A 14,910-nucleotide genomic window follows, 5' to 3' on the forward strand; every position below is an offset into this window, starting at 1 on the left:
CTTCTTTATCGGTACACGTCGACATAGTGTGGGACTCCCGTCCGGAAATAACATAGTATTTCGTTTCGTTTCACTTTTCTGACTCGGCTGCAATTAAAAATATATCCTACCAACATATGTCGCATATGGAAATTTTATCAATGTTGTTTTAACACTTTAATCAATGTATTCTACCGCGAAATAAGATGTACCAACATGTGGTCATTAATTGACCACTTGCACGAGTCAAAACCAGAAATTGACCATCCTGAAAGTTAGTTAGTATTACAACACATAAGTACAATTGAAGAAACTGAAATGTAAAACAAGAATTTAAAATTGCAAATTAACAAACTAAAATCTACAGTAAACCAATAAAATTAAGCGGTAAATTTCTGTGGCTGTTTGCGTACGGCTTTGACAATTGACATTTACAGTCGTTGCTTAGATCTGATATTAGTGCAGTAGTTAGTCGTGTAAAGGTCGGTGATGTACTTCAGAAAAGGTTAAGCGTAGTAAGTTGCATTCCAGTAGTTATAGTCATTTGCCAATTGAATAGGTCTGATCCAGAAACTGACCATCCTGAAAACGAGTCAGTTACAGTTTGTAACACCAGGCCTTTTACAGAACGAACTACCAACATTGTTACAATTTGCTCTATTTGTCCTCAACACTGTTCACAAACGCCGTTGAGGGCTTCGCTTACTGGTGCAAATTGTTTAAACCTGTTTTTCCTTTCCAACTGCAGTTAGCATGATTAATAAGTGGTGGCATTTCTAACCCGGCGTAAGTCAAAGTGGGATGAAGCAAATGACAAAAGATTTATGGCAACGCTTGTACGCCAGTCATTTGCACATTTTGAATATCTCAGTGCTATCTTTTGCTTCACAAAAATTGCTTTATTTTGTATATGTGACCATCATAAATAAAGCATTCAATTGAAAAAGGACACGGTTAAACACATAGCTGAAGCAAGGACTCATTGTTTGAAATTATATCTTCAACTTCTTGTTGCTTCCTGAACAAAAATCCCTCATGTTTTAAACATTGTTGACAGACCTTTCCGCGGCTTTTGAGTTGACTCTGAAAGATAGCGATTAGTATTAGATTGTTTGTAGCACAATATAAGCACACGGTTTGTTATTCGCCATAAACTTAGACAAGAAAAATAAAGCTTTAACTGTATACGCAACAAACTTTTTTGATATGTTTCGGTAAGAATTTCAGTTTTGTGCAAAATGTCCATGTGATTATCATGAAATGATATGTCATGATATTGATTGTTATGTTGTGATTCAAATCTCATAAAGATAACACAGTGCCAATGGGTCGTCAACGTTATTATAATGAGCTATGGCCGCCACATACCCGGTTTCAGCCTGGGATCGTTTCCTGTTCATTTGCTCATGGTCAAACAACGTGGTTTTAAAAGCAAGAACTATAAACTTATTCCTATTTCTGGTCTTATGGGTTTAGGGGCCGTGCTAGTTGTTACCAGGAATTTATCACCATCATTTGTCGTTCTTGACCGTAACATACGTTAGCACATGTCATACTAAGAGCTAATGACGCACTAGTAACAAAAAATGTTTGACGTCAAACTTTACCAAACTACATCAACAAATTTTCTCACTTTTTTTTTATCAACTGACGGTATTCGTTTCGTTTCATCATCAAGATCATGACCACTATAAACGTGGCGTACCACAAGCAAACACAAGCAGACAGCAACATCAATATGACGTAGGTCGAAGCCTGCACGACTGCACCGGCGGCATAAATACCTGCAACCAAACAACGGTCACTCATTACTGCGTAAATAGTAGTCGCATTATGTCATAACTACGGATCGTGACCTGCAGTAAAACCAACACAGATGATAGCGTCCGCCAATCCGTATACGGTTCCGTAGATTGACATTCCACTAGATTTTACCAGCCTTGCCAAACGTGGATAAATACTACTGGCGACCAACCCACATCCACAGCCAACAACAAGCAAACAGATCAGGATGTGGAATAAGCTGAACAAGAAGAAATATCTCTGTACGTTTGAGCTGATATCTTTACCTTTCTGGCAAGTTCCTTGTGATAAAAATCTTCAGAAACTTCCAATTTGTAGACAATACACTTAAACCTTGATGAAAGTGTTATTGCCAATAATCCCAAACAAGTGATGGCCATTCCCAGCGCCACAATCGTCAACGGGTAAAGATAGCGGCTGGAAAGGGGTGAATAATGGACCAAACTTGCTGTCAGCTGGAAGCCAAAAAACGCCGAAAGAAAAACAAGAACCTTACCGGTACCTGGAAACAGTTCGTTGTAAAAATAAAATCACTTGTGTGACAAACTTTGGCTTAGAGTTTTATACAAACAAACCACTGTAATGTAGACGCCATAGATGGCTGAGATTTTTTAAGCATAAAAATGCAGAGGCTAATATTGTCAGTTTTACCTGAAATTAATGACCGACAAGTTAACCAGCTTGAAAATCCGCCGAACAATACTCCTACCACCAATCCAAGTATCAGAAGGGCTTCCAGCACTAGCACGTAGAAGAGTTTCGGGAATTTCCTCACGCCGATTGGTTTCTTATGCTATCACAGATTATAAAATTTATTCTCTAACGATCTCACGAAGACAGGTATGCCTAATACAGTCAAAAATATCAGTCAATGTAGTAACCTTTTCAACTTTTTTGGTGTCCAAAGAACTGTGGTAAAGCTGAAGGTGTCCGAGCGTCGCTGCAATGACGAAAAACGTGGCTTCAATTGTAGTAGAGTCAACTGGGTCCAATAAGCTCCAGACTACCAGCCCACCTTCATTGCAACAGCGTAATGTAATACACTCTACTAAGTTGATGTTGTCTGAACGGTGTTAACCAAACAAACTAGTAATAGGCATATAATTGTAATGCTCTCATGTTTAACAAATACCTCTGGATCAACCCACCTGATATGGAAGCTGCTATTGATGCCAGAGTCAGCCCAAATATTTTTCCTCGTTCTTTTTTGTTGTTGAAGGTCTTCGCCAGCATAGTCATCCCGCCTACCGTAACACATGAAGACCCAATGCCATGTATGGTGGCCGATAAAATAAGAACAGGGTAACTCTGGCCCAGGTCAAATCCTAAAATGAACATTTTTAGTTCAATTGAAACAATATTAAATGATTTTTAGGACGCTTCTTTATAAAAACGTTGCCAATTCAGACGAGTACAAGTGAATCCACATGAAAGGGACCGATGGTAGAACAAGACACATCTAACAGTGTTAAGTGGATTAGACTTCAGAGAATGTTGTACCTAAGCTTATACTTTAAAGAACGAGTCACTGACTCGTTCTTATCGGATTAAACTAATCTTTTCCCTTAACTGGACAAAAAGTTGTTTTGCCCCACCCCCCTCCCAATTGAACAAAAGCGTTGTTGTAGATTTGTTTGAGATAAGCAAAAGCAAGGTATGAGTTTGAAAAAGTGTGAGTTTATCTTATTGAATGAACTTCATATATGTAAAAATATAGACTACTGCAGAATGGTAAAAGTAACCGACCTATTGCAGTTACGAAGAGAAATCCGGTTCCAGCATACATGGCAACCTTGTGCCCGAATCTGTCAATGATTGGACCTATGGCAACGCTGGAATAAGCTTGAAATATTGATTTAGCGGAATAAATAGCGGTTTTGTTGAGGTTTTCAAAGAAAGTAAACTCTTTTTCATCTTCCTTTAAACTTGGTGGCGTGACAACTTGCTGTGCAGACGTCACATTTACAGTTTCCAACCCCAACGTGGCGTTTGTGGACCTGGTACCGTTAATGCTTGTTTCAGTCAAGTCTGAGTCACATATTATGGATGATTTCCGAAGGCTCTTTGGAACGACCAGGGCTGTAAAACAAAAAACTTGAAGCTTTAAAGCAGTAGAAGCATTCCCAGCATAATAATCCAAGCACATGATCTCAAAACCCAATATCAACTAAAAAAATAGCTTACAGTGAGGCGTATTTGAAGACATTTTTGTTTTAAAAACTGCCCAAAAACTTTTAGCTAGCTTGATAAAGTTTGACATGACGCTTTTGCATGTCTTCCAAGTTTTGTATAAAAGACAGTGCAATTACTAACAATGTACCGAGATTACAAATGTTTTGGACATAAACACTCATTAAATGCTGAAAAATCCCAGGTATTAAAACAAACACTTACACGTCATCCATAGAAGACCGAAATTGGTTGCCATAGTGAGTGTGACGATAACCACAGTAACCACTTTGAACATGAACATTTTTTCATTGGAATGCATTCTTTCTTTGCCTTGCTTTGGGTAAATGATCTACGAGCATTTACAATACAATTGTACAGTATTTACAATAGCTTCGCTAACTTAATGATTCTGAAAAACGAATTTGTAATTGGTTCAGTTGGGATGCCAGCCTGGCCGTTCACTGCTTTGGTCCTGCTATGTTATACATCGAGAACAAAACGAGGCGCCGCGGACTTTGACGCGGTGCTGTCGGTTCTGTCTGCCATTGTTAATGGTTGATTACGATCGTACGAAGTGCAGGATATATACAGTACACCACAACACAACCATTGAGATGAGCATATATTCTTCTTTTTTGATAACAACAACATTAAACAAAACTACATAAAACACAAGTTGCTTATTTGAAATAACACTCATTTATTCTGACGCAAGTACCACATAATGTTAAGGCGCTTATCTTGACGCTTTTCAGCTTTTGCCTCGCACAGGTACTGAAATATTTCTTTGACATCGCTATAACAACCATAACGGTCAGCACAGCACCGTACCGCCGCGTTTTCTGCTCGTACTCCGACAGTGACAGACAAGCACCGTTTTGGTGCAGACCAGTGTGCGGCTATAGGCTTGCCGCATTGAACGGTTTATGTATGTATGTAATATTAAGTTGTAACTATAAAATTTACTTTTATATTCTAATTTACTAAACTTCTTTATAAACGACAAAAAAAATAATTAACTACAAAATAACATAGGCCTATACTTGTTAATCTTGTAGGTGATTTTATTGCATTCCACGATTACTGTTCAAACTTAATGAAAATTAATGAAATTTTGGTTTACATATATGATACTATTACTTCGTTCAAACAAAAATCCATTGGTATTAAAACATTTGTTACTTGACCAGTCTATAACAAAAGTAGCACCATACTTTCGGCTTCTCACAGTCAACGATGAAGAATAAATAACACATTGCAACTGACCGCAACACTGTCTGATGCCAGTAACCTATTTTAACTGGTCGTCGGCATATAACCAGTTGCAGTAAACAAATTGACAAAGATGCGATTATTTCACGGTAAAAATTCGTGCGTTCGATGCTATTTTCAACAGTTCCTTGTTGACCAATGTTATGACGTAGTAAATTGAATCTGACTTCTATTAAACTTTAACATCAATTTTGTTCATATGCTGCGTGACCTGCATGCAGTGAGATAATCCCTTCCAATTGAATAACCCTTCAACTTCAGTCTGAAAGTGCGACTTAAAAGCTAGTGTACATGCGTTGTTACATGCGAACATGAACAACTTATTCGCCCTTACACTTATTCTGCAGCTGATAAAGTCTGACATCGTGTCTCAGCAACCACAATGACCGGTCTGTCTTTCGGCTATGAATAGATTTCACGAAAAAGCAAACCACGTGTCGCTGGCTGCTGTTCTAGTTCTGTTATTAGGATTAACCTAGATTCAGCGTCTTGAAACGACAGTTCCAATAAGTGACATCTGCCCAGTGCTGCAATAATGAGCCAGAATGCTGTTAGCGTGGAAATGACTTCAGCTCGTCGAAGGAACTGAAGAACACGCCGCCGGCTGCCGTTCTAATTCCTTTGTTTAATTAAGGTCAACCTCGGTGCAGCGTGACTGACCGTTCTAATGGGCAACATATGCCTCGTATTCTAACAGCTGGTAGTTTAGAAATATTGTCCACGTACATTTGATGGTAGAACATAATCCCCGTGTGAAATAAATATAAATAATAATCCTCATTACTTCTCTGAATTCTGAAATATTAATTCACTACCTATTCTAAACCTTACAAACGCGCATGTGGTATCACATGATAATAGGTAACAATAAAAAGTTAGCTTAACATTTTGGAGGTTACCTCCTACAACAGAGTTTTAAACTAGATTAAAGATATTACACTCAATACGAAAACACTGATGGCAAGACAAAAGAGATTTAACTCGCCCCACACACAAAAACACAAAAACACACAAAAACAAGCCGATTTTACGTAACGAGAGCTAGAGATAAGTGATGTACGCTATATTCCCGTATGGTGTAGTTTCAGGCAAGCCTAGTAAACATGAACATTTTCATCGGGTCCCATGCAGTGATTTTCGGTTAATTGCATTTTGATAATTACACTGGGCAAAGAAATTAACCCTTTTTCGGAACTCACACGCTTCCTATATTTAGGCACTCTTTTTAATGCTATCTGTTGGATATTGCCAAAAAATCCCTAACTTTGTTAGTTAATTAGCGCATAACTATGTCGTCAAGTTAACTGTAACTGTTTTTCTTCCAATTTATGCATCCATGAATATCTGCAGAGAAACCTCTTTGTTTCGGATTTCAACAACCAGCAACTGCAACACTCATCTTATTTATCAGTTACTTCAAGCTGTCGATTTTGTTTCAGATTGTATTTTTCCAACCGTCCTTTGGGAGTAGTTAAATCCAGATTTGTTAAACGCAGACAACGTTGGTAATACAATGACAATGGGCAATAGGACGACAAAGAAGGTCACGTTAAAGAAACCTAGAACTTTGAATCCAACTTGGCTAACAACTGTTTCGCGAAGTGAAGCATACGAGGACAAAGCTTTTATTGTCACGCTAAATGACAAAACTGCCCACATGTTTCGGGTCAACTTTGCCGCTACAGTCTTACCATTTGGGTTTTTGATCATCGGGGTCCGATGTAACGATCGCTTCTTTGCTGGAACCTTTCTTCTGTCTTTATCGGCAGTAGGTTAGTTTCGCTGTATTATATGTTGTGCAAGTATCAGGTGATGTGAAACCTTTTTAATCTGTGTCCATACACTTGTTCGTCCTGAAAGAAAATATATATATTGTAGGATAACAATTAAATGATTGTAATTAAAACAAACAACAGTTAATCGGTTACGATGCCATATTATTGGTGAGAATTGTGAATAGCTCCAACCTACTGATGCTTCTATTTACTTAAAATTGCTTGGGTTTTAGGTCGTTTGTTTACATATATTTCCTTGTTCACTAAACGTCCTTGAACAAATCTTTTGAGTCATGGATTTACATTCTTAGTCCCTATTTCACTTTTAACTGGCGAGAAGATTGTGACATTAATTGAACATTTAATTATGAAGATTTTATGCTTTCTTCATCAATGAGTAATTATTGTAGCAGTAAGTGTCCGTTCACCATTTTCTTTGGCTGGATACTGGAGGGTATGATATAGATTTGTTTAGCAAATATTAAAACGATCAAATTACGATGAACTTGATTACGTACTTAATACTTATTGAAACAAGTCAGTATGAAATATTTCATATACATACCTTAAATGTATTCATAGAAATTGTTTGTACACCTTGGTATCTGTTCATGACGAATGATGCATTCTTTGCTGTATTTAAATTGTTTTGGGGTAAAACCAAATAGAATAGTAAAAAGTCGTAAGCGTCACAGAACGCTTTATTACTCTTACATAGATTCATTTTTAGGTTTTGGACTGAGCCAATCTTACCATGCCTTACTCGTACCAGTCATCATTCAAGGCGTAGGCATGTCATGTATATTGACGGGCGGCATGAAGGTGCTAGGCATTTCAAGTCTTCTCTTTACCGACTACAGGACAGGATGCATTATTAAAGTATTGTTGGGTTCAGCAGTTCTCACCGCTGCAGGTAAGTTGTGATGTCTATGTTCATGGTAAATTATTTCAATCGATTTTCTGAAACAAAATCCATTTTCAGGTCATTTGGTTACCTGCGGACTTGTGCTAGAACATAGGTTTTTCCAGGTGCTGGGCTTCATGGCCTACGCTGTCGTTTGTTTATGTCTGACGAAACATCAACCACCAGTGACTAATAGAAGCAGGGACCAGGAAAATGATTTCTACGAACAATTCAACCCAGAACCACCCGACCAACCACGATATGTGTTACATGATCCTCGGTAAGTGAAATAATCCTTGGGTTGCCTCATCCTAAGCTTTATCGTGTGTAAGGTTTAATTGAGCGGTAACACCAAGAAAATCGGATATAGTTTTGATAGGTTTGTTAAAAGAAACTTTTGTAAAAACGCATTTGGTTATGCTAACTGCGATTAGCTCGAGTTAATGAGGCTAATGCTGTTGGCACCAGAGACAAGTATTTAGTGTGTGTGGGTTGTTCGAAGATTGTTAATCTAGATCCATAAACAAAATCCTTTTTTTAACTTGTATGAGTTACCCGAGGCTGACTGAAACGGCGAACAACATATCGTAAGTATAATTTTGACATACATTCAAATTATCTTCTATATTGCAGCGTCTGCCCAGCTGCCTAGGTTGCCTGCCAGCACATAAACCATGTAAAAAGAATGATCGGCGTTTCTGTTGGACGCCCTAAAAGATGTCATTTCAAGCAATGAAATCTTACTTCGGTGACGTCTTTGTGCTGCATGATTTATTAATGGACGAATATTTTACAATTTTCTTGAATTACAACAACTATACCAGACGTGGGCAAACTGCGGCTCTCCGGCATGTGTTTTGTGGCTCTTCTAGTCGAATCGTAAAATTCCAAAAAATGTAAAGGCTACCAAGAGTACCGTTTATGAAAGTTTCTGTGTAGTTTTTCTTTATTTAGGCTAGGATTTCGTTTATGACGTAACACTAGACATCGATTCCGACATTGTTTTCAGGTATAGATTTTTATACTCTATGGCAAAGGTTGTCAAAATGCACCTCACCAACATGTTTTTATGGGTCTTTTAGTTAAAAAGTAATATCCCAAAATGACTACTAATAGTATAATAACCAAATTGACAATCATTACTGATTTTGCGGCTCGCTGGTGTTTATCTTTTTCCGCAAGTGACTCTTTCATTGAACAAATTTGCCCACCCCTGAACTATACAATCGTTCATGTTTTAACGTTGTCCGTCGCTTTCATAAATATTGCTGAGTCATCATTAATTTGCTTGATAATGGTTTTGTGATCTGGTAACTGCAGCTGTGGAGACTGACTTTGTCATGAATAACTGACTATGCATGGGAAAACATGCAAATTAATGAATGAAAACTTTCTACTTCTAGTATGTCGAATGCAATAGAATTTAAACGTCGAGAACGGTGACGTCCATATTAGGCGAAATCCTTTGTTCAACATGAACATAGAGGAGTTGGCGTTTAGGTTCTACGAGAAACTTCATAGAGACGCCTTTGTACTGGGTATCTTTTAGCGCACAATTAATTTCAAACTAGAAGCTATTTCGGTTAAACAAACACACGTTTAATTGCGCATTTTGCCGTTTTGAAAATTACTGTGTATTTTCCTATGCATATTTTATAATTTAATTCATCTTGGGGCCACGTATAAAGATGTTGCTGAGTATTTTAAACTTTTCTGTGCGCTGAATAGCTTAATGTAATTAATTACCTAGGAACCGGTGCTATTTTGGTCACGGCAATGGTCACATGAAAATAAACTCATTATTTATACCTGCTTGGCTATAGTTTTACAACAAAATGATTCAATGATTTACAGAAACATACTACATTTTGTATTCGCACACAAAAACACAGTCAATTTACAGCAACGTCACAGTAATCAATAAAATAACTGGTTGATGTCATATTTGTCATGAACGCCGACGTTACTTGGCAGTTCTTTGGCGTCAGGATCAGGTGAAAATTCAAAATTTTGAACCGTTGATACCAGAAAAAGTAATGAGATATTTCAAGCCAGTTGTTCACTCAAACCTTTTCAGGCACCAAAACCAAAGGGAATTATTCGCTTTGACCTCACAAAGTTTCTATTTCCGTCGATGAAGCGTCCGGGATCAAATTTATCCGATTGGTGCCAGTGGTCTGGGTCGAAATGAATTGCCCAGACTGCACAAATGACGCATCTTCTGTAAACGCTTCAACAAATAATTTTGGCTTTTTTCTGTAGGCCTATACGATTATGCTTGTATAAATGCTGATGTTTTAAGTTTGTTTTTAATTACAGCGCCGTTACTTGGAAGACGTGCAACCAATGAACGCACAAAACGCGTAACTGCCCGCAGCGTACCTTACCGAGGTCGCTTAGTTAGTTGTTTTACATTCTGTGTTTCAGGAATGCTTTTGCAGCTGCTGGTTTAGTTGTAAAGAGCGAAGCATGGTTATGATGTTCTTACCATTATTACAATTTGTATTGATGTCTAACTTTCAGTTGATTAAAGATTTTTTTAGCTGTTAGTGACTGAACTTTACAGTATTAAGTAATTCAGAATATGGTTTACTGGTTTTAACCTGGGACTATACACAAAGAAAGTTCTTGCATTAATTGAACTCGAGGATAATTTCTCATTTCATCATCATTTACTTTTGGTGAGAAGTGGGTTCATTCGTTTTTGTTTTTGGCTGTCATTATTCCATCGGAACATCGTACGTTTAAAGCATCCTGGTGCGCATAAGGTGGTGAGGAAAGTTTAGCGCAGGGGTGGGCAAACTTTTTGTACTGAGGGCCACATTAGAAAAAATGTTGCAGACGGCGGGCCGCACACTCTCATTACAAAGTAGGAAAGTTTACCCGGTGTGTAAATAAACGCATATTCATATTAAACACAATTTTTTGCATTTCACACTCAGTTACGTTTAAAGCTACGCAATCTTCATCACAAAGGCCTACGGTAGCCGCTACCATATTTGTATTTTATGATCAAACAATGCGTGAGAAGTGTACGGCTAGTTGCTGAAAGCATGTTGCAATATATGCGCGACTGACGTGTGTGTGTTTACGCACTGAAAGTGAAGAGTGTATTGCTTGAAACAAAAGTAAAGTTGCCTTAAAGATTTGGTAGGTTACAGCTAAACCTTCCCTGAGTCCGCCCAACCGTTGACCATCGTTTCATTTCATGTAATTACCTGTAACCAGTCACTAACCGCCGCAATCGCGCAAAAATGAAACATCGAAGTTGGGCAGACAAGCATTTGGGGACCCAAGAAGAAATTTCTTACATCTTTTCTATGGAGGAAAAGGCAAAAACAAAACGACAACTCATGACCCTACCTCATCTAGCAAATGTTAGAAGGGCCAAGCTTGTTCAAACTAATCGATAGTTCGCCTCGGATCTTCCAAATGTCACCTCAGGTACAACTGATGTATACCCGGGGTACCTGAAACAAATTTACCATCGCATTTGCTTTGACGCCCTCTACCGACGACAAACAATATAAAAGAAAAGAAAAAAGAAGTAGAAAAACACACAAAAATACAAAACTTACGTTTATAGAAGCTATTTAGTCCGATAGCAGAATGTCCCTTCGGTACGACAAAATAATTACGTCCATGTTTGTATTTTGAAGTTTATTGCGTCAACTTGGTTGATTTTCATTTCATTTCCACAGACATCATAGATTGCAGGTTTAAGCTCAAAATTACTTCTCAGCTTTTTAGGCGGATAATTTTGGAAGGAAGCCAGACTTTAATCAACGCGCGCCGCGCCGAATGCCAGGTGACGTCACAAACAAATAAAGAAACTCGTGGTCATTTTATTTTGATGGTGGCTGAGAAGGTCGCAGCTGTGAGAACTTGTGCGTTGGCTTGGTAAGTTCAACATTTCTAGAGTTGAGTGAAAACTTGTTCTGGTACGTTTGGTGAGTTGAACATTCAGTATTTTCTTGATAGCGATAAACATGCTTATGATAGTGGTATATTTTGTCCAAACTTGTTAGCTTGTCTGAACTTAATATGATGTAGCACAATTGTATTGTTGGCATTCTGCATGTTTTATAAAAGTTCGAGTGTTACCACTTTTTCTTTTTCGTTAATTGTGCGAGAGCATGTTCGTTATTGTGCTATGACTAAATGGCTGAAGTTTATGAGACTGTCAGTTTGAAGTTTTGGTTTATTGAATACATTTTCGGTTGACGTTTATATCTGTTATTTAAACTGGTTTATAGCTTGCTAGGTTATATAAGTACAAGTCAGCTTTCAAACTGGTTTTGGCTTGTTATATTTTTGTAAACAATATGACAACATTTTTGATCAAATTTTGTAATCTACTATTATAGGCTTAAGTTTTTGTTGTAAAATATAATACGTTTTTAACTTGGAAACTTTAGATGCAAAATAGCGTAAACGATATCTTCAATCAAGCCATTATGTTTGTAGGTTCAAGCGGTGATTATTATCGGATCAACAAGCCGCCAATGACGTACACTTTCTAGAAAGGTTCTGTCTTCCAGCGGAACAAAGTTTTGATTCTTATGCAGCTAATTCTCATAATTAAGGGGCTGTAGCAAACTGTAGAATTGTTTATTACAGTTCACATAATTAAACTTTGTTTTCTGTAGTGGATCAGCTTTGTTCATGTGATTAGTGAAGTTCTCCAATCATAATGTATTCATGAAATTTCAACTACTTTTGGTGTTAATTTTTGAGCTGTTGCTATTTCAACGAAAACATCGTACATTCATAATTACCTTTCCATACCTCACGTTAACTAAACTTCAATGTTTTATCATATACTGTTGATAACTAAACCTAACAATATATGTTTTTTAGACTAAATCAAATACCCAGTAAAATCAAAGCAGCTTCGAAGACTGACTGCGTGACCTATTTCGAGTTCGGCTGAGAGTGAAATAGTCAGTTCCTTTTTTTGCGGTCCATTTAAAAAAATTAAAGACACGTTTAAGCCGTGTGAATTATATGGTGGGCCTCTAGTGGACACCAAATCACTCAATACTAATAGTGTTTTGAAGTTTTCAAGAATTTTTCCATGTTTATGAGGTTTAGCCACGCTACAAAACGCTGTTCAAATTTTTTTCAAGCTTGCCGTTTGCTGACCTTGATGTCGTACATGTTGTTTTGGTGGAGCTGCTTCGTATCCTGCTTCACCTTATGGTTGAAACGCAGGAGAGATCGACCAATGGGCCTAGATCTAGAGATGACTTCACTGTGAGAGATGTCCTTTGAAATTCCAACATAGGGACGTCGGCAACCTTGCCTTAGCTTTTCGAGCTAGCGTGCTTTCATGTGATAGGGTAGAGAGCTGCAGCCAGTGCGCTCGGTCACACTGCTGTTCCTGATCTTGGTGCGCCGCGTGACTCCTTAACTGCGTCGCAGACAGCGCCTATTAAGGTGTCAAACACCTAAATCTAAGATCTCTATGAATTTGTTGGACATCCTACGTAGGGCTTTAAAAAAATGTTTAGACCAATCAGAAGGCAGCATGGTTGGTGTTGTTTTCTAGCCTGGGAATTACCCTAGCAGTTGGTGTGCTTTAATATCTCAGCTCGCGAACAAAATTTGGCTAAAACTTAGCATGAAAGTAGCTAAAATTGGGTTTTTAGACCAAAAATTCTAGTGTTTATTTTGGGGCTCTGTTATTTTTGTTTTTTGATGGCATTTTATGGAATGGCAGTTCAAAGAATACTAAATTGACATGCAAAATTTCAGTGAGCCCCATGGAGGATTTTTCGAGTAAACAGTCTTTTAGTAAATTCACTGTATAATAAAACAAACAAAGATTTTATGGAATTTTTTGGTGTTCGACCTTAAAGCCTTCAGCTTTCTCTTCTGTCACGTATATGTTTCTCATTTACTAGGTTGTTTGCTTTCATTACGGTTTTGTGGCAGATGCTGCGCATCAGTGTTGGTGCTGATGACCATTGAGAACCTCCCGCATTTGTTTGCAAAACTATTCATGAGTGTAAGGCCGCTTGTACACTTAGGCAAAGTTCTCTAAAATGTATCCTTTAGTTGTACACAAACTTTCGTGCCGTCAGTTAAGGGTCTAATGAGCACGATGGGCCGTACTTGTTCTCGATACTTTTCTGGGTTAGTCGGATAGAGAAAATAAAGTCAATTGATGACCTGTTTCTATAAATTCGCCTTATGATTCGGGAGAAAAACTGTCTGCTAAGATTTATAAACGGTCAAATTGTACTCTGGCAATAACTTCGCCAACAACGCTCACCAAAGAGATATCTCTACGGTTGGTACAAGCTTTTCTAGTAGCTGTTGTTGCCACGGCACTTTTCAGCTCCTCGAGAGTTGTCAATTGTTTAAGCTCGTGCATCGGTGGAAAACATGGTGTTTTGCTTCCGGCATGTTTTTATTTGCTCATTAATTATTATTAATTGCCACTGTTCCGTTTCATCGCAGTAGTTATTTAAAAATTATTTTGCAAAAAAACGTCACACCTTTTGCGGATTTCTTCTTGTCGTGCTCAGACATTGGTCTGTTTCTCGATGCTCCTCCACTACTCCATTGTTAAGAGATATTAATGTACAGTGGTGATGCTATCGATGTAGCGCTTTTAAAGTTTTCTCTGGTCCAGTTAGTTTGAGACTTTAGGGCTAGGCAGTCAACAACTAGTCCTTTTTTATCTGGCCCGTACACGGACACATTTTAGGTTGAGGTGAAAAGGCAGTGCTGGCAGCCAAGATAGGTTCAGAAACATGTAGCCTACACGCGTGCTAATTTTTGCCGACGTATGCAATTAAGGTCGTAGCGTCATCAGTAGAAACGGTGATCGGTGGATCCGTAGGATCGTTGTCTAGTTTACGAAAGGCCCTGTTAACCCAATCCAATCAGCTAGCGAGTAGGCACCTTTTAGATTAAGGGCGGCTGGACGGGATATGTTTCGTATGGTGGCCATCTAGTGGACGCCTAAACATTTGGCGCCATAAATAAATTTACTGC

At 38.1% G+C, this 14,910-nt stretch overlaps 3 protein-coding genes and 1 long non-coding RNA gene across 5 annotated transcripts; 2 read left to right on the plus strand and 2 right to left on the minus strand.

Annotated features, from left to right (window-relative positions):
- Window positions 1-862: 862 nt before the first annotated feature.
- LOC143471304 (synaptic vesicular amine transporter-like) lies at window positions 863-2,340 on the minus strand. 2 transcript variants are annotated; one of them, XM_076969741.1, is made up of 4 exons: window positions 2,116-2,340; window positions 1,836-2,002; window positions 1,611-1,763; window positions 863-1,059 (listed from the first exon to the last, which is right to left on the minus strand). In XM_076969741.1, exons 1-4 carry the CDS (start codon window positions 2,160-2,162, stop codon window positions 1,013-1,015), a joined length of 414 nt encoding a protein of 137 aa, XP_076825856.1. In that variant the 5' UTR covers window positions 2,163-2,340; the 3' UTR covers window positions 863-1,012. The 2 variants fall into 2 exon arrangements, with proteins under 2 accessions (XP_076825856.1, XP_076825857.1); XM_076969742.1 differs by having other exon boundaries at window positions 863-1,062; window positions 1,613-1,763; window positions 2,116-2,335.
- LOC143470678 (synaptic vesicular amine transporter-like) lies at window positions 2,180-4,384 on the minus strand. Its single transcript, XM_076968944.1, has 6 exons — window positions 4,177-4,384; window positions 3,529-3,861; window positions 2,931-3,107; window positions 2,664-2,797; window positions 2,434-2,575; window positions 2,180-2,199 (listed from the first exon to the last, which is right to left on the minus strand). The coding sequence occupies exons 1-6, from the start codon at window positions 4,271-4,273 to the stop codon at window positions 2,180-2,182; spliced, it is 903 nt and encodes a 300-aa protein (XP_076825059.1). The 5' UTR covers window positions 4,274-4,384.
- Window positions 4,385-7,740: 3,356 nt separating this feature from the next.
- On the plus strand, window positions 7,741-9,081 carry LOC143470937 (uncharacterized). Its single transcript, XM_076969236.1, has 3 exons — window positions 7,741-7,914; window positions 7,984-8,185; window positions 8,539-9,081. The coding sequence occupies exons 1-3, from the start codon at window positions 7,794-7,796 to the stop codon at window positions 8,555-8,557; spliced, it is 342 nt and encodes a 113-aa protein (XP_076825351.1). The 5' UTR covers window positions 7,741-7,793; the 3' UTR covers window positions 8,558-9,081.
- Window positions 9,082-10,092: 1,011 nt separating this feature from the next.
- LOC143470679 (uncharacterized) lies at window positions 10,093-14,013 on the plus strand. The gene is made up of 5 exons (XR_013119389.1): window positions 10,093-10,128; window positions 10,527-10,586; window positions 11,648-11,805; window positions 12,373-12,848; window positions 13,035-14,013. It is a non-coding gene; the product is annotated as an uncharacterized LOC143470679 (long non-coding RNA).
- Window positions 14,014-14,910: the final 897 nt, after the last annotated feature.

The sequence above is a fragment of the Clavelina lepadiformis genome, chromosome 9, assembly GCF_947623445.1.
Source record: "Clavelina lepadiformis chromosome 9, kaClaLepa1.1, whole genome shotgun sequence".
Lineage (NCBI taxonomy): Eukaryota > Metazoa > Chordata > Ascidiacea > Aplousobranchia > Clavelinidae > Clavelina > Clavelina lepadiformis.

What these genes read in the sequence shown, in the direction of transcription:
- LOC143471304 (XM_076969741.1), bottom strand. Translation starts at nt 2,162, where the DNA reads ATGGCCATCACTTGTTTGGGATTATTGGCAATAACACTTTCATCAAG. An exon ending in GCAATAACACTTTCATCAAG is followed by an intron (nt 2,003 to 2,115) that starts GTTTAAGTGTAT and finishes CTTCTTGTTCAG; the next exon opens with CTTATTCCACATCCTGATCT. An exon ending in TCAGTTGATAAAAAAAAAGT is followed by an intron (nt 1,060 to 1,610) that starts GAGAAAATTTGT and finishes ATCTTTCAGAGT; the next exon opens with CAACTCAAAAGCCGCGGAAA.
- LOC143470678 (XM_076968944.1), bottom strand. Translation starts at nt 4,273, where the DNA reads ATGCATTCCAATGAAAAAATGTTCATGTTCAAAGTGGTTACTGTGGTT. An exon ending in ACACCAAAAAAGTTGAAAAG is followed by an intron (nt 2,576 to 2,663) that starts GTTACTACATTG and finishes AATCTGTGATAG; the next exon opens with CATAAGAAACCAATCGGCGT. An exon ending in TTGTCGGTCATTAATTTCAG is followed by an intron (nt 2,200 to 2,433) that starts GTAAAACTGACA and finishes ACCCCTTTCCAG; the next exon opens with CCGCTATCTTTACCCGTTGA.
- LOC143470937 (XM_076969236.1), top strand. Translation starts at nt 7,794, where the DNA reads ATGTCATGTATATTGACGGGCGGCATGAAGGTGCTAGGCATTTCAAGT. An exon ending in AGCAGTTCTCACCGCTGCAG is followed by an intron (nt 7,915 to 7,983) that starts GTAAGTTGTGAT and finishes ATCCATTTTCAG; the next exon opens with GTCATTTGGTTACCTGCGGA.